We start from the raw sequence: 25,429 nt of genomic DNA, 5'->3' as shown, positions 1-25,429 counted from the left end.
TGACCAGACCAAGAAGAGTTTGAAGAACACCACTTAGAGCCCCGACTCTGTCCTCCCTGCCTGGGCCCTGCAGGTGACAGTCGCTCTCAGCCTTGCCCCTGGGCCTCTCCCTCTGTGCTCTGTCCTTTGACCTCTGATGCTGAGCCAGCCTTCAGGTGCACTCTTCCAACTGGGCAATTTGTGCCCAGACTCCTACCCAGGTGAGCCCAGCAAGGCTGGGTACTTTGTTCCTGCTCCTGGAGACTGTGTCTCCAGCCCTGCCCTGGGCTGCCTGGAGGCTGCATTTGAACTCCTGCCAGGCCATGTGTGTGTGGGCGGGGGAAGAGCCGGGGCTTTTGTCTCTGAGCCTTCTAACTGTGCTCTGATAAAAGCTGCCCAATGTCCTCGCAGTCCACTCTTGCTGAGGAGCCTGGGAGATGTTCTGAGACCAGGCTCCGCCTGGCCCAGGCACCTCGCACCTGCCCTCAAGTTCATGCTTTCTCCTGCTGTTCCATGGCTAAGGGGGCCAGAGGTGCTTGTAAAATGTTGCCCAGCATGACCTTCGCCCACTTGGAAGGCGACCTGTGTATCAGGTGCTGGGAAGTGTGACCCTGAGTTGGTTCCTTTGCTATCAACTGTCTCCGCCCCCACGTCTTGGCCAGATGCCCAGCCTGGGAGGAGGCAGTGAGACCTGCAGGGATTGGCTGCCGCAGGTCATCCCAGGCCAGCTCAGTCCCTCAGCCTTCCCCAGTTTGGGGAACTAGACCAAGATATCCCAAGAGGTGGGGAAAGGAGGTTGTGCTGAACAAGCCACCTTTGACAGAGGTGCCAGACTGGGGATGAGGGGTGGGGTGGGAATAGAGGGGCCTGGAGTTGGGTGCGGAGGGGTGCTGCCCAAGGCTGAGCAGCTGCACGGAGCAGCTGGACCAGGGGATTGGGAGGGTACTGACTTACTGGAGGTCAGTTAGCTGTTGCTTATGTCTGGGCCTTTCTGACTTCAGCATTCTCGTCTTCTCTTTCCCCTCTCCTGCTCCCTCTCCTTCTACCCCTCCCCCGAGCTGAACTGCCTTCTCCCCTGAGCCCTCCCTGCCCTGCCCCCAGCACTCTCCTTCCCTGGCCTTTTCCGCTGGCCCCCTGAGCTCCTTTTTCCCTTTCCCAGGTCTCAGGAAACCACTCCACGCCCCACTTGCCCTCCAGCATGCCACAGCCGGGCCTGTCCTGGCTGAGCCTGGGGCTGGGGGCAGCCTCCCCGTGGCTGCTCCTGCTGCTTCTGGGCACATCCTGGCTCCTGGCCCGGGTCCTCACCTGGGCTTACACTTTCTACGAAAACTCTCAGCGCCTCAAATGTTTCCCGCAACCCCCAAAACGGAACTGGTTCATGGGTCATCTGGGCCAGGTGAGTGTGGCAGTAGCCAGGAACTGGGTCGTCTGGGTGAATGGACTCTCTGGAGGATCAGGGACTCTCTGAGGGGCCCAGAGAGCTGGGAGTACAGGGAGTGCCAGGGTCTGGGGCAGGAGAAAAGTGAGGGTGGCTGCTCAGCGACTTCTCTCCTTGTCCTCACACCCTATTCTGCTCTGGACCCCTTTCCTGCCTGCCTTTCTCCTTAGTGTGCCTCGGGAGTACTCCCAGACTGAGCTGCACAGAGTAGGGACCCCTAGCCTTCCTCTCTTCTCCACTGAGGGACTAAGGGTCCCCTGGGGATGTGTATAGGACCTGTCCCCAGCTGGCTCATTTCCTTGTAGAAGCTGCTATATACCTGCTCCAGTCAACAGGGATCGTGATCCCTTTCTCCCCATGCTCCAATGTGTCCACTGATAAACACGTGGCACAGCTGAGCTATGAGAGAGGTGTGGGCATCTACCACCACCCCCCTCCTGGACACCTTCCTTTGATCTTTGCTTCCATGACGTGCACCAGTGGCCCCTGTTGCTTGACCTGTGTGCAAGCACTTCACTCCCATTGAGGAGCCTCCCTGGTCCCTCCTTTTAGCTGCTATCCCTTTGGGGGATGTGGCCACATACACTTCATTTGTAGGTGGCTTGATGGATGGCAGTTTGCGCAGGCTCAGGGATAGGATGCTCGGGATGCACTCCGCACAGAGTTGGGTGGACAGAAGTTGCCTACAGGTGGGAGGCACAGTCCTGGTGGACAGGCAGGGGTCACCTCTGCTTTCTAGTGTGTGTACCCTTCTCCCTGGGAGGGAATGGAGGCTGTCTGGAGCAGGAAAGACAAGAAAGGAAGGGATACAAGCCTTAGAAACATGCCTGATGCCACACTGCTGCCCAAGCACCAACCCCCCCTTGAAGATGCCCCTCCGGCTTCTCCTGGGCTGGAACCACTCCCAGGATGAGAAAAAATCCACTCCTGAGCCAGACTGGGACTCTGTGGGAACACAGATTGGCCTCTCCCTGGTGCTGGGATGCACCCTTGTGGCTTAATGATAGCCCTGGGAACTAGAAAGCTGGAAAAACAGATCACCTCCATTCATGCATAATCTAGATGTGCTTTCAGTGCAGAGGATGGACTGCCTCTGGAGACTGCAGGGCTCCTACTGTGGCTCCTTCTGGGAGGTGTATTAAAAAAAGACTCAATAGCATAAACAGATAAATATCTGTGCAGAGTCTGTGGGGCATCAGTCCAGAAACCCACTCCCAACCTCACCCAAATCCAAGGCTGCTCAATCCCTTTTATAAAGTAGAGTAGTGTTGGGCCAGCGCCATGGCTCACTTGGTTAATCCTGCACTTGCGGCACCAGCATCCCATATGGGCACCGGGTTCTATCCCTGGTTGCTCTTCTTCCAGTCCAACTCTCTGCTGTGGCCCGGGAAGGCAGTGGAGGATGGTCCAAGAGGAAGCACCTGGCTCCTAGCTTCGGATCGGTGCAGCTCTGGCCATAGCGGCCCTTTGAGGGGTGAACCAACAGAAGGAAGACCTCTCTCGCTGTCTCTCTCTCTCACTGTCTAACTCTGCCTGTCAAGTAAATTTTTTTAAAAAAGTAGAGTAGTGTTTACAAATAACCTGTACACATAACCTAAGTCATCTCTAAATGGCTACACTATCTAATACAAGGTATGAGCTATGCAAATCATTGTGCTCTATTGTTAAGGATATCATGACAAGAAAGAAAGGTTGCACAAGTCCAGTACAGATATAGTTGATTTTACAGATGTTGTTTTAAAGATTTATTTATTTATTTGTAAGCCAGGAGTCAGGAGCATCATCTGGGTCTCCCATGTAGGTGCAGGGACACAAGCACTTGGATCATCCTCCATTGCTTTCCCAGGCACATTAGCAAAGAGATGGATTGGAAGTGGAGCAGCCAGGAATTGAACTGGTGCCTAAATGGGATGCCAACATTGTAGACAGCAGAATAACCCACTGTATCACAGCAACGGCCCCTTCAAATGTTTTTTTAATGTAGAAATTTTTTAGATTTATTTATTTGAAAGGCAGAATTGAGAGAGAGAGAGAGAAAGAGAGAGGTCTTTTATTTGCTGGTTCACATCCCAAATGGCTACAATGGCTGGAGCTGGGCTGATTTGAAACCAGGAGCCTGGAATTTCTTCCAGGTCTCCCAAATGGGCGCAGGGACCCAAGGACTTGGGCCATCTTCCACTGCTTTCCCAGGCCATAGTAGAAAGCTGGATCAGAAGTGGAGCAGCTGGGACTTGAACCAGTGCCCATATGGGATGCCAGCTCTGTAGGCAGTGGCTTTACATGCTATGCCACAACACCAGCCCCTTTAATAATCAATATATGATGCAGATGACCAAATATCCATACATCCATCTGTCTCTATCACCACTTGTATCTGTATCTATCCATCTATGTGTACCTATCATCTATCTATGTATCTCTATCTATCCATCCATCCATCCATTCATCCATCCATCTATCCATCCATCTACTGAAAAGGCTATCTATTATGGGAATTGGTTTACATCATCATGGATGCTGAGAAATCCCATGATTTCTGTGAGCTGATGACCAGCTGTAATTCAGTCTGTGTCCCAAAGCTAAGAACTCTGGGGACTGCTGGTGGAGCTCTCAGATCCCGAAGGCCCAAGAATCCGGGATTCTGATGTCCCAGTGCCAGAATAGAGAGTGGATTCACTCTTTCTCTGCTGTTTTGTTCTACCTGGGTCCTGGGTGAATTGGATGAACACCTTGGATGAGGACAATGGGTAGTCCTCATGCAATCTACTCCTTTACCTGCTCATCTCTTCTGGAAACAGCCTCACAGACATAACCAGAAGTCATGTCTCCCTGGTTCTCTGGCCATCTCTTAGTGCAGTCAAGTTGACACCTGAAATTACCCATCCCAAGAAGTGACGGCCAGTGTGTTGCTTGCAGATCACCCCCACGGAGCAGGGCCTGAAGGAAGTGACTCGGATGGTCACCACCTTTCCCCAGGCCTTTCTGAGCTGGATGGGCCCCATCGTCCCTGTCATCACTTTGTGGCACCCGGATGTGGTCCGATCTGTCCTGAATGCCCCAGGTACTCACCCAGAGCTTTGCCCAAGCTGCTGTGCAGCCCCTGCAGTCCCCCGGCCTCCTCTCAGAGCCTCCTACAGGTTTCTGTCACATATTCACCAACCCCTTACTCACTGTCTCCTTCTCCTCTGTCATCTACCCACCCACCCATCCTGGTTACTGGGCTTCCTGGGGCTCCAATAAGCCCCAACCCAAGGCTTGTTTCTGAAGGAAGCCCAGTCTGGAAGGAATGGATCAAGAAAAAGTCAGGACAGACCTCATGTGGTCAGGACTGAGCAAAAGAGAGGTGAGCTGTAGCCTCTCAGAGGAGAAGCGAGGTCTCTGTTGGGAAGGCCGGCAGGCTTCTCAGAGGAGGAGTTGCAGGTGGCAGGTCTGTGGTGATGGGTAAGAACTTTTGAGTTAGAGTGCAGGTTGGTGCTGTGGCACTCAGCACTATACACTGGCATCAGTCCTGCCTGGGCCCAGACCCAGAGCAACATGGAGGGCTGTGGCTGCTGCAGGGTGAAGGCAGCACTTCCCATGGGATCCACCTCTTGTGGAGCAGTTCCTGCTGCTGCTTGTGGTCATTTTCCCACCACATGCTCACTGCCTTCTCTCAGGACTCTCCCCTGGTAGACTCCTCTCCAGCCTGGCACGCTTCCTTTGCCCTCTATCCTCCCCGTGTCTGGACCAGCTGAGCAGGGCAACGGGCACCATCCAACAGAGCTTGCTGCTCTGTCACCAAGATGATAGGTGATTCTGGGCAGGTCGTCACCATTTCTTGCTGCCAAGGTCCTTTTCAGCCTGGGCATGCTGGGGCTATTGTGCTAGGTTGGTGCTGCTTCTGCTGCCTGCTCAGGTCCCCCGTCACCTTTCCCTTCCTGCTACCCATGGCTTGGAGATGGGGAAGTGCAGGCCCCTGATTTGAGACCCTCCCTTTCCTGAGTTCCTCCCCTCGTTTCTCATGGCCCCTGCTGCCCCCTGTTGACATCAGCTGTGGTTGTACCTAAGGATATGGACTTCTATGGATTCCTGAAACTGTGGCTGGGTGAGTAACTGTAGGTGAACAGGGCTGGGGACATGTTTGTGGGACAGGCAAAGGTGTTGCCCTTGCCCATTGCCCCTGGCTGCCCTAGGGGAGGGGCTTTTGCTGAGCACCGGGGACAAGTGGAACAGCCACCGTCGCATGCTGACACCTGCCTTCCACTTTGAAATCCTGAAGCCCTATATGAAGATTTTCAACAGGAGCACAAATACTATGCACGTGAGTCCCTTGGGCCCATTGTCCAGGGTGTGGGAAAGGGGTAGCAGCCTCCACAGATCTCATCTGGAGCCCTGGCTTTGCAAGGTAGCTCTGGAGCCATGGATTTTGCTCTCTGAGCCTTGATGTCTTTATTTGTGAAATGGGAAAAATAACTCCCAGCTGAAAGGGTGGTCAATTATATTCTGGGCATACAGTGGGTTCTCAGAAGCTGTTAGCTTCTAGTCTCCCTCACAGGAGGCTTGTAAACTCGACAGTGGTGATGAACATTGTATGGTAGCCCCTTCCGCACAACACAGCACATTCCAACTCACTGGCCTCAGAGGGCCAAGTGTATTTGTTGGTCCCTCATTCTGCAGGAAGCTGGTCTGGGCTTGCTAGCATGGCACATACTGAGCTCCAAAGAGGGAGCAGAACCAGTCAGTACTTCTCGATGCTTAGTTTCAGATCCAGCATAACATCATTCTTTCCATGTTCCAGTGGTCAAGCTAAATCCCAAGTCCAGCTCTGAATCAGGAGACAGAGAAGCAGCCTCCACCTCCTAATGGAAGGAGCTATCAAGTATCACTGCAAGTCTGAGGACACAGGGAGGGAGGCTAATAATGATTAACTGATCCTGACAGCTAACATTGAGCACTTATTGTATACCAGAAACTACATACAACTCCTTGATACTTGCTATATAGTGTCAATTTTCACAACACTGTGAAATAATAGCTATTTTTGTCCTATTGCAGTTGATGAAACTGAGAGTTGGAGAGATTAGGGAGCTTGCCCTAGTTCACGTAGCCAGGAGTGGTGGATCAGATGCTCTGACATAGTTTATCTGGGACACAGGTGGTTTGACTTACTTATTACTGAAGACTTGACAGGTAGGACCCAGGTGGCAGGCAATGGGCTGATCAAGGGTATGCAGATCATGGAGGCAGAGCTGGACCTGACTCCCCTCATTCACAGCCTTGGGCATTCCCCCTTCAATAGAAACAGCTTCCAGTTCCACCCAAACCACAGTCTCCCAGGAGGCTGGCATATGCGAATCCATTTTGATAAAGTTAGGAGCAACCGGAGAAGCCAGGACCCAGCCCAGGCTCTGTCTTCTTTCCTGGCCAGGCCAAGTGGCAGCGGTTGGCCTCAGGGGGCAACGCTTGCCTGGACATGTTTGAACACATCAGCCTAATGACCTTGGACAGTCTTCAGAAATGTGTCTTCAGCTTTGACAGCAACTGTCAGGAGTGAGTCCTTGCTCAGGGCCTGGGTGCTTGGGTCATGGGTCCCAGGGAGAGGTCGGGGAGAGAGGACTAACTTTCAATCAACAGAGCCTTCTTTGAGGAATTGTGGCAGATGTGGACATTGACAGACAGGTAAAGGTAGAGGGAAAGCATGATCCTTCCTGGTGGAAAAATTCACAGATATTGCCATCCCGTGAACAGGACATGTATAAGCAGTAAGGAGCCACCTTAGAGATGAGGCTGGGGAGATAGGCCATAGCTCAATCCTAAGGACACTGAAAAGCCCAAGCAAAGGGGTGTTAACCTTATCCTGAGCGTTCCAGGAAGTGATGGAAGATGTTTGAGCAGATGGGAGTCCTGGTTAGGGCTGGGCTTGAAGAAGACCGAGTGCCAAGGAGACATGGGATACAGGGATTGGAGGAGGAATGAGTATGTGGAGAAAATGGATCTGACTTTGGAGAAACCAAGGAACAGTAGGCAGGATCATATGTTGAGTGACAAAGAGGAAATGAATTTGATGCCCTATCAGTGCTCTGTAGAGTTGGGGCATGAGGCAGCTCACAGAGAGGGAGGAGAGAGAAGGGAGCCCTTTCGGGATGCAACATGATCCTGGGATTCTGGCTGGGAGGTGCTTCTGGGACTTCACATGCATCAATGAGTTGTTTCTTGTCTCTGGTCTGGTCCTGCAGGAGTTCCAGTGACTACATTGCCGCCATTTTGGATCTTAGTGCTCTCGTCCTGAAACGGGACCAGCAGATCTTAATGCACATGGACTTCCTGTACTACCTCACTCCTGATGGACGGCGCTTCCGCAAGGCCTGTGACCTGGTGCACAGCTTCACGGATGCCATCATCCAGGAGCGGCGCCGCACCCTCGCTAGCCAGGGTGTTGATGACTTCCTCAAGGCCAAGGCCAAGGCCAAGACATTGGACTTCATTGATGTTCTTCTGCTGACCAAGGTGGGCTTCTCTAGGATTTGTACTTAAGAGTTAGCATGGATCATGGTATCGAATGTCAAATTAAAGAATTTGATGGACTTGATGGAGAGGACACTGGGGAGCCATGGAAGGTGCTGAGGAAGGGAGGGGCATGTCAGAGTTTTTGATATGCTTTAGACTCTGTAGAAGGCTGCCTTGGAGGCAGGAGATGAGGGTAAGACTATGGGGCAGGCTTTAGAGATGGCATGGTACGAATCTTGCTTAAATGATGGGTCTTCAGGGACTGACCCATGGAAAACTCAGGTGCTGACAGAGTTGATGTGATGTAGGGGGCATGCTTCCTCTCCAGAGTGAAGACGGAAAGGAGTTGTCAGATGATGATATACGGGCAGAGGCTGATACCTTCATGTTTGCAGGTGAGAACTAGTGTAGACTGCAGTTGGGGCAGGGCTGTCTCTACTTCAGGGATGTGGTAGGCCCAGATTGGACCACTCCATGCCCCTCCCCCACTCCCCATCCTCTCAAAGGCCTCAATGTGTGGGCACTGTCCATTCTCTGGTGCTGAAGCAGCCCAGACTCTCACACATGCCTGGCTGTCCTGCAGGTCATGACACAACGGCCAGTGGTCTCTCCTGGGTCCTATACAACCTCGCGAGGCACCCAGAATACCAGCAGCGATGCCGGCAGGAGGTCCAAGAACTCCTGAAGAACCGGGATGCCGAGGAGATTGAATGGTGAGTCCCTGTTTTCCTGGCCCATTCCAGAGGCCCTGGCAATTGCCCTTGTTCTCTAGGAGGGGAAGGGGGAAGCCCTTTTGGATGACCCTGCCATTATTGCCCAAGAGTAAGATAAGTAGAGCCCAGGGACAAAGCTTGCACTGAGCCTGGACTGCAATGATAAAGGTGTAAGCTTTGGGACAGAACAGCATGAGAGTGAGTCTAAATGAATGCTAATGTCCCTGCTGATGTGCTAGGTGACATTCAGCCAGTTTGCTGAGTGATAAGCAGATGTCATCTTTCCTGGTCCAGCTGCTGCTGGTCATCTCCCCGCAGAATCACAGCCCCTGTCCATATGCCCACAGGCAACCCATTAGGTCCCTCCACTTTCCACACCTTGGTCAACCCTTAGCATCACTCACCTTGCGAATTCTTGCCTGGACAGATATCAAGTGACATCTCATTGTCAGATGCTTTCCATTTCCCTGATGACCTGTGACTTTGAGATTTCTCTTCAGATCTCTTCTTTTTGAGCTTCTGTGAAAACCAGGATCATATCCTTTGCTACTTTTATCTTGTGTTGCCTGTCTTTTCTCTCATTAATTTGCAGGAAATCCTTTTCTATTCAAGTGCTGCTCTAGATCTATGTATTTATTGTAGACACCCTTGAAGTGCTCATCTGAATATTAACTTGGTTCAAGGTATCTTCTATCACCTAGAAATCCTCAATGTACATGCTGAGCCTTGCTAGTTTTTTTTTTTTTTTGCCTTCTTGTTTGCATTTTTGGCATTTTAAGAATTCTTGCTCCTAAGTCATGAAAATGTCTCTTATGCCATATTCTTTTAGCTTTGTAGCTTCGCATGTCACGATTAGGAGGATATCCCACCCTGTGGCTGGTGCTAGACAAAAACCTGATTCTTTTGTTTCCGCATGGCCAGTTGTCTCTGCACCTCCCACCGGACTATGCATTCCCCAGGGGTGTTTGGCTCCTTCTTTGGCAAACGCCAAACTGTAGCCCATTCACCTGCCTGACACTGAGCCCTCTACTCTGTTCCATGGGTCTGATTTCCTGCTCTTGCAGCAGTATCTTAAATAATTTTGTTAATTGAAAATGAATTTTGTTTATTTGAAAATCAGTGAGACAGATTAAGAAAGACAGAGACAGACGGACATATTTCACCTGCTGGTTCGTTCCCCAAATACCCGTAATAGCCTTGACTGATCCAGACTAAGGCAGGAAGACAATAATTCAATTTGAAGCTTCTATGTGGGTGACAGGGACCCATGTGTTTCTACCACTGCTACTTCCCAGAGTGTACATTAGCAGAAAGCTGAAATGAAAAGCAAGGACTGGAACCAGGCACTTAGATATGGAATATAGACATCCCAATTGGTGACTGGATTGGTGTGCTCAATGCCAGCCCCAATTTTAAATTTAATTTTATTCTTTAAATTTTATTTCCATTATTGTGACTTTGTGACAGGTCATAACATCTGGAAAATTGGGCTTACCTTCTCCCATCTTTTATTTTTTCATTTGACATAGCTCCTGATGGTGGCCAAGTTCTTAAAGCATCAGGTGGATTTCTATTGGATTGCAATGACTATATTGATTAATTTAGAAATAAGTGATGATCTATAAAAGTAGTTCATCCCACCCTGGAGTCTGGAGTAAGCTTAAATATTGAGTCTATCTGTGGTCTATTCTGTTCCAGGACGGGGAATCCGCAGGAGGTGGGGAGGGCCTCTGTGGGCAGCAGCAGGCTGGGTCAGTCTTTGTTTCTGCTCCCTGGGTGACCGCTAATGGGGGCTCCTTAGGGACGACCTGGCCCAGCTGCCCTTCCTGACCATGTGCATAAAGGAGAGCCTGCGGCTGCACCCTCCGGTCACGGTCATCTCCCGCTGCTGCACCCAGGATGTGAAGCTTCCCGATGGCCGGGTCATCCCCAGAGGTGCCAGCAGCGGCAGGGGGCGGAGCCTCCGGGGCAGATGGGCGGGCCCATCCGCAGTGGGGACCCTGTCCTGACTGTCCCCCTTCTCCCTGACAGGGAATGTCTGTGTCATCAGCATCTTCGGGATTCATCACAACCCGGCAGTCTGGCCAGACCCTGAGGTGCCGCTCCTGCCCCTGTGCCCATCCCTGGGAACCTGGTGGTCTTCTGGGGCCAGATGGGCGTCCTAGGAGACCCCACCCTGCAGCCCTGCCCTACCCCGCTCCCAGGTCTATGACCCCTTCCGCTTCGACCCGGAAAACCCTCAGAAGAGGTCGCCTCTGGCTTTCATTCCGTTCTCGGCGGGGCCCAGGTGAGAGTGGTGGGGATCTGAGAGTGGTGGGAGCGCCTGACTGAGGGGCTGGAAGAGGATTGGGCCTAGTGCCACCCCCCACCCCTCCGTGTGCAGGACTGAGTTGGAGCTCAGTTTGGGGATGTGCAGGCCCACATGGGGACCCCAGCAAGGTTAGTCCACCTTGGGATGCTGGTGGTGGATCCTGGGCACATATGGGGTCTGGGGCAGTGTCAAGCCCCCACCCCATCTGATGGCCCGTCAGGTAGGGGCTGGCTTAGGTGTTTGCAGGCCCACTGGGGGTCCCAGCAAGGTGAGCCTTCCCCTGGGGTGGGCGGATCCTGGGATCTCGGGTCCCCTAGTGCAGTCCCAGACCAGCCCCGCGCCGCCCGCAGGAACTGCATCGGGCAGACGTTTGCCATGGCCGAGATGAAGGTGGCGCTGGCGCTCACGCTGCTGCGCTTCCGCGTGCTGCCCGCCGGCGCCGAGCCCCGCAGGAAGCCGGAGCTGATCCTGCGCGCTGAGGGCGGCCTGTGGTTGAGGGTGGAGCCTCTGAGCGGGCACCCGCACTGACCCGCCGCGGCCAGCGCTGGGACGCCGCTGAGCACCTTCGCAGAGCCCAAGGGAGGAACTGTGCTGTGGTTCCCCGGGCCTGGGCCTGGGCCTGGGTGAGAGCCGGCGCGGGGCACGGGGCGGCTGTGGGAGTAGGGTGCCGGGAGGTGCTGTTGTGCGGAGCACAACTGGGCAAAGGGCATCCATGCTGCCAACCGCGCTGGTGCTTCTGAAGTCCAAGCACGAACTTGGTCCCGTGGGCGATAGGGAGCCACGGGGCGTGTCTGACCGGGTCGGGGGTGGAAATTAAGGCCACAGACCGAGGCGCATCCCAGTCTCCACGTCACGGAGGCAAACTCCACTGCCTTCCCACCAAACATTCTGAACTCAGGCTTTGCTCACTGCAAGGTTCTTCCCCGTGTAGCTACAGGTACTAAGTAACTGTTTATTAAACACACAGAGTGTCCAACATGGTGGAAGCTGTGTCGTTTTTATTGATGGCTACACTGTGTGTGTGCTTGCTTATCTTCTGCAAGTCGGCTGACCTATTAGAAATAATATTTAGAGAAAGTGAATAAGGCAGCCTGGGCATCTGCTGGTTGAAGATTTTTTTTTTTTTTTTTTTTGAATTTAAGGCTTGAGGGACCCAAGGTCAAAAAACCAGTTAAAATCCATACTGAGCTCACAGCTGCCACTCTTCACTGCAGCATTTTGAGGGCTTCACCCAACCAGAATGGGCCTCTTAAAAAGTCTTCTCCTTAGATGACCCCTGACCTTTGACCCTCACCCCCTGCCAACCTCCAGGCCAGTAAAACTATTTGCTACAGAGCAAAGGAATAATCCATGTTCATCTGACCTCTGGGTTTCTGTTTTCATCTCACAGAGCCATTGTAATTCTCTTTTCCTGTCATTTATTTATTGAAGAAACAGGAAAAGCATCCAACTTTGAGAGTTACTTCAAATTTTATTCATCAGAGAGAGAGAGAAAGAGACAGAGGCGGAACCTCAGAGATCCAGTGGTTCATTCCCCAAATACAACAGCTGGGTTTGGGCCAGGCCAGGAACCAGGAACACAATGTTCTTCCACGTGGGTAACAGGGGCCCAAGTACCTGAGCGGTCTCTCTGCCTCTTAGCTCCCGCAGTCTTCAAGAAGCTGGCATCAGGAGTGTGGACTTGAACACAGGCTTGCTTTTCCTCATTTTCTTTCTTTTTTCTTTTTTTTTTTTTTTAAGATTTATTTACTTATTTGAAAGACAGTTACAGAGAGAGACCTTCCATCTGCTGGTTCACTCCCCAAATGGCTGCAGTGGCCGGAGCCGGGCCAGACCAAATCCAGGAACCAGGAGCTTCTGGGTTTCCCACACTGGTGCAGGGGCCCAAACACTTGGACCATCTTCTGCTGCTTTCCTAGGCTGCTAGCAGAGAACTGGATCAGAAGTGGAGCAGCCAGATCTCAGGCACCGCAGTACTTGGTATGCCACAGCACAGGCCCGAACCCAGGTTTCCGATATAGGGAAGCAGGAGTCTGGCTATTAAACCTGTGTGTGTGTGATTCTCACAACCGCAGAGTTGGAACTTTCCCTAGCTGCTGTGCCGGAGTATGTGTGTGTGTGTGTGTGTATGTGTGTATGTGTGAGAGAGAGAGGGACTGTGTGATGTGTGAAGTGCATGTCTAATTGTACATTTGTGTGACCGTGTGCCCATATGTGTTGAGGACATCTATGCACATGTGTGTGCAGGCCTACATATATAAGTGCATGTATGGGGACACAGTAAATGCACATGTGTATGAGTGTGCATGTTATTGTGTCTGTACATGGAAGTATGTGTGTGCATATTTGTGTACAGTAATGTGTTGGTGTTTGAGTGTGTGCACAAATGCACGTGTGCGTGTGTCTGCTGCAGTCACTGAGTGACGTAATTGTCCACAGCAGCCTGCTCAGTGCCCCTGTCCCCAGGCCTCACCTCTGCAGTGCAGTGCAGGCGGGAGAATCTGGAGACACAATGCCCCTGGAGGAGCCATGAGTAAGGGGTGGGTCTGGGTGCATAAATGCCCCAGTGCCTCTCTCTGGGTGGGATGACTCTCAGTGTTGTGCTGTGTGCTCCCTGCAGGACTAAGGCAGGGTTGCCTACAATGAACACTTCCATCATCAAGTTCTTCCCTCTCCATCTCAGTTCCCCATGTCCTGTGGGTGTATCCTGGAATCACTTCCAAGTAACCAATAGGCAGTATAATTCTTGTCTCAGACTCATCTCCAAAGAAATATTTGCCCTGGAATCTTTGCATCAGGGTCTAACTCCAGGAAATTCAAAGTAGAACACTCGGTTGGCTCCATGAGTCCTCACAGGCATCTTATTGTGCTCCATGGTTTTTGAGGAGTAACCTATGGCTATGAAACAGGCAAATTGCTTGGCCTGGGCCACACAGTGCCTGGTTTGGACCAGAGCTGTCTGACATCAAGCTGAGTGCTTGTTCCTCTCCTAAAAGGCCTTCCCTGATGGCGCTGCAGGAATGAGCAGGGGATGTGGAACTTCCGCTAAGGCTATGACTCCTGTGCAGAGGGACCCAAGGCTCATGTCCTCATTCTAAGAACAGAAATGGGAAACAGAAACTTGATGCTGACCTTGTGCCAGGGGCTGTTGCTATAAGAACTTTACTCACTTTTACTTCATATAATTTTTCACAACAACCTTGCTGTTTTTTCCATTTTTCATGTGACAGATCTGAAGCCCAGATCCTCAGAGACACTTGCTCAAATCCACACATTAGATCCCTATGGGAAGCAGGCAGTCCGCACCTGTCGTCCTTGTTATCAGTCGCAGTGCTCTCTGGCTTCTCACAAGTCACAGGTGCATAGATGGTGTCCTAAAGCATGACAAGAAGTTTCCTTTAGCAATATAATTGATGACCATATAGATTTGGATAATTAAAAATGCTACACAGACTTCATATAAGGATACAGTTGGTAAGAGAAGACATTTACAAGAAACATTTTTGTGAATGGGTATTTAGCCTCGTGGTTGTGCATCCCACATCTGAATGCCTGGGTTAAATTCCAGTTCCATCTCTTGACTAATGCAGACCCTGAGGGGCAGCAGTGGTGGCTCAAGTAATTGGGTTCCTGTCACCCACTTGGGAGATCCGGATTGAGGTGCCTTCTCTGACTTTAGCCTGGCTCAGTCCTGGCCATTGTAGGCATATGGAGAATGAACTAGCTGATGGGACCAATCTCTGCCCATGTCTGTCTGTTTCTCTTTACCTCTCAAATAAGTAAAAAAGAAAAAGGAAATAGCTTCATTTCCCCTCTCATTACACATTTTGGGTGTAATTCCTCAGTTCTTGTGCCATTTCAAACGGACCACTACAAAGCTGGTTTGATGAGTCTCATCTCTTGGGAAAACTGGCAGGTGTGTCTTGGTGAGGACATCAGATGGGCTAAATGAGGGGGTTGAGAATGGGCCGTTCCCAGGGGTGTTACATTCCAGGGGAAGTATCCTATCCCGGGATACTGCAGCACACCCTGGGGCTTAGCATCCACAGTGAGCAGTTCCCAGCCCCTTTCTGATACTGGCTGATGCCTTTCATTGATAAAATATCATCTCAATTAAAAAAAATGGTTAATTAGGCTTCTAAAATATATTTATTTTACTAAGAGGAACAGAGAGACCCACTGGGTCAGGGCAAAGCCAGGAGCCAGGAGCTCAATCTGGATCTCCCTCATGGGTGGGTGGCAGAGATCTAAGTAATTGAACCATCACCTGTTCCCTCCTTGAGTACACATAGCCAGAAGCTGCACTCAGAAGCAGAGTCAGGACACAGACCCAGGCAGGCCAATATTCTTGTGGGCCTCCTAGGTGCTCTCTTAACCACAGTGCCCAATGCCTGCCTTCCCCTTATTTGAGCAGCAGCAGCAGGAAGGTGGCCAAACACTCTTGCTGCAGCTCACTACCTACAGTGGATCAGTGCTGAGTCTCCAGCCCTTTGTTGTGTGCGGACCCCTTAGCCACTTGCTAAGCAGACACCCCCTGAAGGAGGGGCAGAATTCTGTCTCCTCCAGCAGGCCCCTCTGCTCCTTTTTTAAATCAAAGACTTATTTATTTTGAAAGAGTTACAGAGAGGAGGGGGAGGGAGACACAGAGGGACAGAGTTCTTCCATCAGCTGGTTCTTTCCCCAGAAAGCCACGATGGTCAGCACTGTGCCAGGCCAAAGCCAGGAACCAGGAGCCAGAAGCTTCATCTGGGTCTCCCATGTGGCTGGCAGGAGCCCAAACACTTGGACCTTGTTCTGTTGCTTTCCCAGACCATTAGCAGGGAGTGGATTGGAATTATAGCAGCTAGAACAGGAAGTGGCACCCATATGGCAAGCTGGGTTTACTTGCTATGTCACAATGCTGGCCCCATACCTCTGCTCCTTTTTGAATGATGTTCTTGGGGCTCCATCCTTCAGCTATCAGTGAAAATCCACCCTTCCTGCTCCACATGGTGATCTCCAGGGACCCCATCCTCCTCCTGCCCTTTTGGGGCTGGGCCTAGGCTGGAGACAGATTCACTTTCCAGAGCAGGGCCCATGCAGGGGAGGTTGGCACAGTACCGTGAGTCCTCTGGGTGTTTCTCAAGCTTTTCCTTGGCCTTTCATTCCTGGACCATCTCAGTTCTTCTCCCAGCAGCCCAGAAAAGTGGGTCAGGCCCTGGCCATGCCTTCTTCAGCTGGTTAGTTTATGAGCTTTGCTGTGGTAAGGGAAATGTAGCAACCACTTTCAGCTTCAATGTGGAGCCAGAATTCATCACCACCATGGGCCTGCGGGGCAGCTGGTTCCTGCTGACCCCATGGACCCTGAATGAAGTCAACTGCATATCTGTGGAAGAGAGAATAACAGACACTCTTCCCTTAGGCCTACCTGGTGCTGGATCTATGTGCATGCGATAAGGCCTGGGGGTGGCTCCTATACGCAGCTCACTCCCCACACCCTTCAACTTTCTGGCCCTTTAGCAGTCCCTCTCTGATCATTTTCTGTCACTTACTGGCATGTTTCTTAACTTCTTTTTTAAAAAAGATCTATTTTATTCATTTGAAAGACAAAGTTACAGAGAGGTAGAGACGGAGAGAGAGAGGTCTTCCATCCACTGGTTCACTGCTTAGATGTCCACAATGACCAGAGCTGACGGATCTGAGGCCAGGAGCTAGGAGCTTCTTCTGGGTCTCCCACGTGAGTGCAGGGGCCCAAGGACTTGGGCCATCCTCTACTGCTTTCCCAGGCCATAGCAGAGAGCTGGATCAGAAGAGGAGCAGCCGGGACTAGAACTGGTGCCCATATGGGATGCCGGCACTTCAGGCCAGGTTGTTAACCTGCTGTGCCACGCGCCGGCCCCTCACTCTTAACTTCTTTTATCATTGCTACCATCTGACTTGTTCTTATGAACATCAGACATGAATGTCATGACAGCAGGGACCTTGCCTGTCCTAGCACTGTGCTTGAACAGAGTAGCACTCAAGAAAAATTGCTATTCAGAGGGATGAACTACCTGGGAGGCATCAATCCACCTCTTCATTGTACTGAGCAGGACACGAAGCACAAGAGAGGGCAAGCCACTTGCCCAAGGTCACAGAGCAGACCTTGGACTTGAACTTAGTTCTGCTTAATTCACAACTTGCTCCGTCCTGAAGGCTGAGGAGTAAAAGTAAAACTCAGGCCAGTCGTGTGCACCAACTGTGTGTCCCCACTGTGCCCAATCCTACGTCTTCTTAAAATGTTGCTTTACTGATTAAGGTTATAGCAGCTCAGTGAGAAAAACCAAGTCATAGAGATGGCTATAAAACGGTCTCAGAGCCAACGCTGTGGTGTAGCAGGTTAATGCCCTGGCCTGAAGCGCAGGCATCCCATAGGGACGCCGGTTTAAGACCCAGCTGCTCTACTTCTGATCCAGCTCTCTGCTATGGCCAGGGAAAGCAGTAGAAGATGGCCCAAGTCATTGGGCCCCTACACCCACATGGGACACCTGGAAGAAGCTGGCTCTTGGCTTCGGATCAGCGCAGCTCCGGCCGTTGCAGCCATCTGGGGAGTGAACTAGCGGATGGAAGACCTCTCTCTCTCTCTCTCTCTCTCTCTCTCTCTCTCTCTGTCTCTCCTTTCTCTGTGTAACTCTGACTTTCAAATAAATAAATAAATATTTAAAAAAAAAACAGAGTCTCAGAGCCAATGCTGTGTCAGAGTAGGTTAAGCCTCCGCCTGTGGTGCCAGCATCTGATATGGGCAGCTGTTCGAATCCTGGCTGCTTCTCTTCTAATCCAGCTCTTTGCTAATGGCCTGAGAAAGCAGTGGAAAACAGTCCAAGTGCTTGGGCCCCTGTACTCATGTGGAGGACTCAGAAGAAGCTCCTGGCTTCAGATTGGCTCAGCTCTGTCCATTATGGCCATTATGGCCATCTGGGGAGTGAACCAGTGGATGCAAGATTTCTCTGTCTCTCCCTCTCTTCGTCTGTAACTCTGCCTCCCAAAAGAATAAATAAATCTTAGAAAAAAAAACAGGGTTTCTATCCAACTTTACTTCCTTCAATGCTACTGTGATGTGGGAATTCTTCTGGAGCTGTTTTTTTTTTTTTTTAATGTGCACACAAATCTGTACACACAGACACGCATACATTCACCATGTGTCAGGAAGGGACTTAAAACGTTCATGGAAAACCAGCATTAAAAGTAGTTTAGTTTGGTGCCAAAAATACTTTGAAGTCAGTGCATGGATTTTCTTTTTTTTAAACTTTTATTTAATAAATATGAATTTCCAAAGTACAGTTTATGGATTACAATGGCTTTTTTCCCCCATAACTTCCCTCCCACATACATTTTCCATGTAGTAGAAAAAATTTTTTTCACCTCCAGGTTTTTTGCACCAATATAAACTGCTAAGATCTTTTTCCTATGAGCTTTTTGAAGTCTCACATGGATATGGATGGGACCATTACTTGCACATCGTTCCAACTGTAACTTCCCCCTTCTGTCTGCTTGTGACTGATATAGCACTTGCAATGCTCTCTGAAGCTTCTTAATACTGATTTTTCACATGTGAAGACTGAGGCTCAGAGGCTGATAGGCAGTACCTGAGGCTCATCACTCCTGGAGAGACCCGATTGCCCGGTGCTGTGGTCTGGGCTGTAGAAGGACAGCCCCTCAACAGAAACACACCCAGCCTGAATCTCTCCTGTCTGCACCACTCACTTGGGACATTCCAGAGTCAGGCCTGTGTGATATGATAGCTGGGGCATTTCTTCTCGGATGAGAAACTGTTGGATCAGCTATAGCCTCTTTAGGAAGAAAATCCCCAGAACAGACTGTCCCCCTCAGGATACCCACACTCACTTTGCTTCTTTTCCTCTCCTCCTGATCCAAGAACAGAAGCTCCAGGTGGGAGCCCTGCCTTCAGCATGGCCACAGAGCCTTCTGGGGGTTGAGTTCTCGTTCACTGCCAGTGAATGTTCACCTTCTGATTATGGCTTCTAAATTGAAGCCATTGCATTGAATCCAATTCAGATTTTGCTTTACATCTTAGCCCTTCCGATTGCATGGTCCTGCACATTGGTCCTGCACATGTCACAGCATGAGGGCCAAAGGTGCAGGGATGCACTTATCCTGTACATCTGACCTTGGAAGCATGCTCCCTCTGCCCATGTCTCCTTTCCAAGTTCACCTTCCTCTGGAGGTCCTCCTGGATTCCTGTCCCAAGTTAGGATTCTTAGCCCAGGCACATCACTTATCACTTATTTGCTTGCCACCACTCATCTCTCCAGGAGGTGTGAGCTCTGGGACAGCACAGTGCTCACTGCTTCATCCCCAGCCCCAGAGGAATGCCCAGTACATAAGATGCAGTCAGTAAACTTAGAGTTGCATAAGCAGCTCTAGGAGTTACAGAATTTTCTCATTTATAATAACTTTAAAAAATCATAAAAACTAAGGTACTCTGGGGCTGGCACTGTGGCACAGTGAGTTAAGCCTCCCCACGCAGCACCAGCATCCTATATGGGCACCAGTTTGAGTCCTGGATGCTCAGCTTCCAATCCAGCTCCTTGCTAATGTGCCTGGGAGAGCAGCAGCAGATTGACTAAGTGCTTGGGCCCCTGCACCCCTGTAGGAGACATGGGAGAAGCTCCTGGTTCCTGGTTTTGGTTTTGCTCAGCCCTGGCTATTGCAGCCATTTGGGGAGTGAACCAGCAGATGGAAGATTGATCTCTCCCCCCCCATACCTCTTTCAAATGAATAAATAATTCTTTTAAAAAGGGCTCATTTTTCAGCATCACAGAAAAGCTTGGGGCTAGGGATCTTAAAGCAAGACTTCTTCAACACAAGTGAGTGCACAGCATCCCCCATGGATCTGTAAAGATGCAGTTCTGCAAACTCATTTCTGGGTAGGACATGACATACTGCATTTCCTGCAAACTCTCAGGTGACAGCAAGTGTGCAGGTCTAAGTACCTCACTTCGACAAGCTGAGCCATAACGCTCGTGGCTGCAAACTTCTCTTTCCTCCCCAGACAGAATGACCACCTCTGATGTGCTGGTTTGTGCTACCATCTGTCCTGCCACATTTACATAATTTTCTGTGGGGTCGAGGCAAGTCGCTTTTCTCTTCTGAGTGTCACATTACTCTTCTGCAAGAACAGGCTTGTGGTGACATGCAAGGATGTCCTATGATGACACAACAGTAGCAACAGCAATGAGCTGCATTTATCCAGCCCTCACTCCATCTGATGTATCACTTCATTGTTACTGTAGTTGTGTGAGGTGGGACAGGTGTCCTGCAAAGCTCTCTTACAGGTGAGAAGTGGTGTGGCTGATGGCTCAAGGCACAAACATGGGATTGGGCTGCCAGGGTGAACTGTTGCCTCCACCTGCACTGTTACTCTGGGGCAGTTACTTAAATATCTATCATACATGATTCGTCATCCAAAACATGGAAAAAACACTTAATATGCTTAAAGAACTAGAAACAGGTCCAGTGGATCATGTTGCTATGGTTTGATTGTCCTTACCCAAATGAATGTCCTCCTGGTGAGGTACCAAAACCAGAGAAACAGACTCACATATTTAGAGGTTCACCCTTCGGGAGGTGAGTAAGACAAGATGAAGTCATCAGCTCAGAGACACCCTGCCCCCAGTTGAACCTGATAGTTTTACCAGGACAGAGCAAGAGACCAGAGTAATCACCTATGCACTCCCTCTCTCTCCCAACTTAACTCTCTGTGCCTCCTGGATTCTGCCAGCAGGAAGCCCATCACTAGATGTGGGCCCTCAAGCTTGGACCATCAACATCAGCCCAAATAGACCACCTTTACTAATACTTACCAAGTCCATGCAATTGAGTTATTAGTAGCAAAGGGTGGACTAAGGCAGTCGGCCAGTGCCGGTGGTGGCCAGTTTTCCTGTTCAGTGCTATCTGGCCATCCCAGGCACACAGCATGTCTACAAGGAACTTGGGGAGTTTGAGGGTCTCTCAGACATCCTGCCCTTGTCAGCGGGACTGCCTTTCCCACACTCTATCTCTCAGCAGCTCTGCTAGGAGCCCCATCCTTCAAGCCCTCTCTCACCTGATACCACCTACCAGAGAATTTGGGGAGACCCAGGGAGCACTGGATAAGCCAGGTGAGGCACACTGGCAGTGGGAGGGTGATCTAGGTGGTGACACAAGGCATCAAGAAGTCTCTGGGCCACCCCATTCTCTGAGATCCATTATTATCAGTGCCTCTATACTAACTGGGCACCATTCCCAGGGAACGTGGGTAAAGCAGTGTGGTAGATTGGAAAGGTATGGCTCGAGTGTCTCACACGACTGGGTTCCTTTGACCCCTGTGTCCTGAGCTGGAGGCTTTCTCATTCTGAGCCTCAGGTTGCTGTTGTGTTCAGTGGCATCCTTCATCTCCTGGGTGGCACCACTTGGCTCTGTCCTCCTGATCCCCAGGGCTCTGGCCCAGGGAGCCGAGGGGAGGGGGTGGGAAGCCTTGAGCTTTGTGACACAGGAGAACATCTGACACAAAGCAGGCTTCTTTTATGGAGAGCACCAGCACACAGTAGGTGTGCTTCTGCAGAGCAAGCTGCACACAGTAGGTACTCTTTATGTAGAGTGTGCTGCACACACACACAGTGAGCATGCATTCCAAAGAGTAGGCAGCATACAACTGGTATTATAGAGGTTTTTCTTTTTAATACAGTACAAGGTACCTTGTCAATAAGGTTTATATGAAGCACACAGTAGGCATACTTTATAAAGAGTACTCAGATGCAGACAGCATACTTTATGGAGAGCACACAGTAGGCATGCTCTGTGAGGAGCACTCTGCATGCAGTATGCACATGAAGGAGAGTACTCAGCATGCAACCGACAAACTTTCTCCTCCTCCCAACCCACATACACCCTCTCTCTGACTCATCCCCTGGATTGTGCTCTGTCTCCCTCCCCTTTCTGACCCCATGTATCCATCTCTGAGCCCTCCCTGCCCTGCCCCCAGCACTCTGCTTCCCTGCCCCTGTCTGCTGCCCCTGAGCTTCCTTGTTCCTTTCCCAGGTCTCAGGAAATCACCCCACGTCTCACCTACCCTGCAGGATGCCGCAGCCGGGCCTGTCCTGGCTGAGAGAGGCTGGGGACAGCTTCCCCATAGCTGCTTCTGCTGCTCCTGGGCACCTCCTGGCTTCTGGCCCGCATCCTCACCTGGCTCTATGCTTTCTATGACAACTCTCAGCGCCTCAGATGTTTCCCACAACCCCCAAAATGGAACTGGCTCGTGGGTCACCTGGGCCAGGTGAGTGTGGCAGCAGCCAGGAGCTGGGTCGTCTGGGTGAATGGACTCCCTGGGGGACCATGGACTCTCTGAGGGGCCCAGCGAGCTGGGAGTCAGGGAGAGCCAGGGTCTGGGACAGCAAGGAAGTGAGGGCGGCTGCTCAGCCACTCTCCTCCTTGTCCTCGCACCCTATTCTGCTCTGGACCCCTTATGTAATTGCATTTTCCTATATCTCTGGCATAATGGGAGCCACACTCTGGATCTGTGTACTTTGTTTTTTACTCCTTTGCATTTTGATTTTGCTCTCTTGCCATACAGACCATTTATTTTCTTATGCAAGTTTTACAAATTATGAATTTTACTCACATTTGGTAACTTTTTACAGGAGGCTTTAAATTTGTTTTTGTCTCAGATATAGGTGTTTCCTTTTAACTGGCACATAGTAATTACAAGTGTCTGTGGAGTACAGGTTGGCATGTCAGTACATGTCACCATGGGTGATTGGCAGATCACGGAAAACGGCATCATTGTATTTGTGGTTGGATTTTGGGTGTTGTCTGCTCTTCTACATTTTCACCTTTCCAATTCTCTGCTTTTCTCCTAACCCCTCACCTGCTTTTCCCAGCTCAGATCTGTGATCCAGCTGTAGTTTATTTGTGATAGGCAGCAAGCAGCACACCAAGCAGCAGGAGGGCTGGTGGACTTCGTGTTGCTCCCAGGATGGTGGCTGGGGGAGTTCCTTAGGGACAACCTGGCCCAGCTGCCCTTTCTGACTGTGGGTGTCAGAGAGTCCGCTTTCTCACTGGTCCATGTGATTAATTTCAGTTCACAATTGATCACACTGATAGATCTAAGAGTCAAAGGGATCACACAAACAAGATTAACGTCTGCTAATAATAACCGATAAAACCAAAAAAGGGATTAAGGATCCAACATGGGAAGGGGGAGACACAGCAGCACTCTGGCCTCAGAATCAGCCCTTAAGGCATTTGGATCTGGCTGAAGAGCCTATGAGAGTATTTTAGGCATGGAAAGCCAAGACACTCTGGAAAAAAAAAGAAAGAAGAAGGAAGAAGAAGAAGAAGAAGAAGGAGGAGGAGGAGGAGGAGGAGGAGGAAAGAAGAAAGAAGGAAGAAGGAAGAAGGAAGACCTATATGAAGGATCTCAGCGAGTGTGATCCCAGTGGAAAGAATGGGGCCATCAAGGTAGGAGGTATCTTTCTCTGAAGGGAGGAGAGAACTTCCACTTTGATTATGACCCTGTCGGAATAAGATCGAAGTCGGTGAACCCTAAAGGCTTCCATAGCCTCAGCAACTCATGACTAGAGCCTAGGGAGATTACTGATGCCATAAACAAGAGTGTTAAATTGTTAAATCAACATCAGGAGTCACTGTGTACTTACGTCCCATGTGGGATCTGTCCTTAATGGGTTGTCCAATGTGAAGTAATGATATAGCTAGTACTGAAACAGTATTTTTACACTTTGTGTTTATGTGTGGGTGCAAACTGATGAAGTCTTTACTTAGTATATACTGAAGCGATCTTCTGTATATAAAGATAATTGAAAATGAAAAAAAAACCCTTGGTGTTAAATTGGAAATTACATAGAAAATTAATCTTTTTTAAAAAATATCATGCAGGATCTCTGTCATTAATGTGCTGTACACTGTTATTTAATGCTATAACTAGTACTCCAACAGTATTTTTTCACTTTGTGTTGCTGTGTGAGGGCAAACTGTTGAAATCTTTATATATACTAAACTGATTTTCCGTATATAAAGAGAATTGAAAATGAATCTTGATGTGAATGAAAGGGGAGAGGGAGCGGGAAAGGGGAGGGTTGTGGGTGGGAGGGAAGTTATGGGGGGGGGAAGCCATTGTAATCCATAAGCTGTACTTTGGAAATTTATATTCATTAAATAAAAAAAAAGAAAGTTAAAAAAAAAAAAGAGTCCGCTTTCTCTGCTGCTGCACCCAGGATGCGGCCCTCGCCAGCAGCCGGGTCACCCCCAACGGAGCCCAGCCTGAGGGTAAGGATTCTGCGGTGGAAGGGCCTCTGCTAGGCAGCCTTGTCCTGCCACCCCGTGTCCTTGCATAGGCACTGTCTGCTCATCAGTGTTGGCAGGACCCGTCACAACCCATCACAACCCAGGGTCCCAGAGCAGAAGAAGGCAGACCCTCCCTCCCATTCCCCTCCCCCCACCCCAGTGTCCCTCTCACCATTGCCCACTGTCCTTGGAGTCCTGCTCAGCAGCCTCTACTGTTTGTCACCTTGAGGTCCACAATGCCTCAGAAAAGGGGAAGTCGCCCCCAGTTTTATTCCCTTCTAGCCCTGGGAAGGGTGGTGGGCATCTGGGGTCGAGTTGGGTGATGAGGGTGAGACTCTGGGCATGACAGCTGAGGTGGATGGGGGCGGGGAGGTTGCAGACAGCTGGGGTCCAGTTTACGGCTTGTGTTTGGGCTGGGCTCACCAGATGTGAAAGCCCACAAGGGTCCAAGCAAGTTTAGCATGCCTTGGATGTTAGTCGGCGGAGGGGGAGAGGGGGGCAGGAAACATCAGGAGATCCAAAAGAGGGAACTGGAAGAGGGGCCAGGAGTGGGACCAGCTGAGTGTGGTGGACAAGACTTAGGGTCCTGGCAGGAGCAGGGAAGCAACTGGAATCCTGGGGAGGCTGTCATGTGGAAGCTGCAGCCCTTCTTCCCCTGGTGAGTGGTGCTGTGAGCCAAACCCAAAGCTCTGCAGGCTGGGACCAGCGCTGGCCTCCTGGGGTGTAGCCCGTGTGCCCAGTGTCAGCCCAGGCAGAAGATGAGGGAGGTATCCATGGTTGGGAGGGCATGGTGTGGCTGTGGCCGCTTCCCAGGCCTCCCCGTGCCTGGTGGATCTGCAGGCCCTGGTGTGGTTCCCAGGGCTCCTGCCAGCACCTTTTTTGTGTCCCATGCAGGCCCTTCTGGGAACTAGGCCAGCCTCTTTCCTGACAATGAGCACACAGCCACTCACTCCGCACTTTTGCATGTCCCTACTGCATGGAGACGTTGCCCTTCTCTGACCCAGCCCACCCTTGGCTCCCAGCCACTGTGTTCCTCACCGGGACTTTCCCCGCCTTTCTCATTAGGACCTACTGCAAATTCTCTGTTTGGAAATCCATCTTCTGTAGGGGAATCCTGACAGTCACGTGACTCATCTGGACCATCGGCTGCTCCGCTTGAGTCCCAAACAACCTTGAACTCAG

At 50.7% G+C, this 25,429-nt stretch overlaps 1 protein-coding gene across 2 annotated transcripts; it reads left to right on the top strand.

Annotated features, from left to right (window-relative positions):
- The first annotated feature begins 721 nt into the window (after positions 1 to 721).
- Positions 722 to 11,903, top strand: LOC133749173 (cytochrome P450 4F2-like). 2 transcript variants are annotated; one of them, XM_062178367.1, is made up of 13 exons: positions 722 to 804; positions 1,139 to 1,375; positions 4,334 to 4,478; positions 5,448 to 5,501; positions 5,590 to 5,717; positions 6,825 to 6,946; positions 7,633 to 7,903; positions 8,232 to 8,298; positions 8,487 to 8,616; positions 10,418 to 10,551; positions 10,648 to 10,712; positions 10,821 to 10,903; positions 11,278 to 11,903. In XM_062178367.1, the coding sequence occupies exons 2-13, from the start codon at positions 1,178 to 1,180 to the stop codon at positions 11,453 to 11,455; spliced, it is 1,575 nt and encodes a 524-aa protein (XP_062034351.1). In that variant the 5' UTR covers positions 722 to 804; positions 1,139 to 1,177; the 3' UTR covers positions 11,456 to 11,903. The 2 variants fall into 2 exon arrangements, with proteins under 2 accessions (XP_062034351.1, XP_062034350.1); XM_062178366.1 differs by lacking the exon at positions 722 to 804 and adding an exon at positions 852 to 938.
- The last annotated feature ends 13,526 nt before the right edge of the window (positions 11,904 to 25,429 follow it).

This window comes from Lepus europaeus, chromosome 20, assembly GCF_033115175.1.
Source record: "Lepus europaeus isolate LE1 chromosome 20, mLepTim1.pri, whole genome shotgun sequence".
Taxonomy (NCBI): Eukaryota; Metazoa; Chordata; class Mammalia; order Lagomorpha; family Leporidae; genus Lepus; species Lepus europaeus.
Note: the sequence above shows the minus strand (reverse complement) of the source record. Positions and strands in the feature narration are given on the sequence as shown.

What these genes read in the sequence shown, in the direction of transcription:
- LOC133749173 (XM_062178367.1), top strand. Translation starts at nt 1,178, where the DNA reads ATGCCACAGCCGGGCCTGTCCTGGCTGAGCCTGGGGCTGGGGGCAGCC. An exon ending in TGATACCTTCATGTTTGCAG is followed by an intron (nt 8,299 to 8,486) that starts GTGAGAACTAGT and finishes GCTGTCCTGCAG; the next exon opens with GTCATGACACAACGGCCAGT. An exon ending in GATGCCGAGGAGATTGAATG is followed by an intron (nt 8,617 to 10,417) that starts GTGAGTCCCTGT and finishes GGGGCTCCTTAG; the next exon opens with GGACGACCTGGCCCAGCTGC.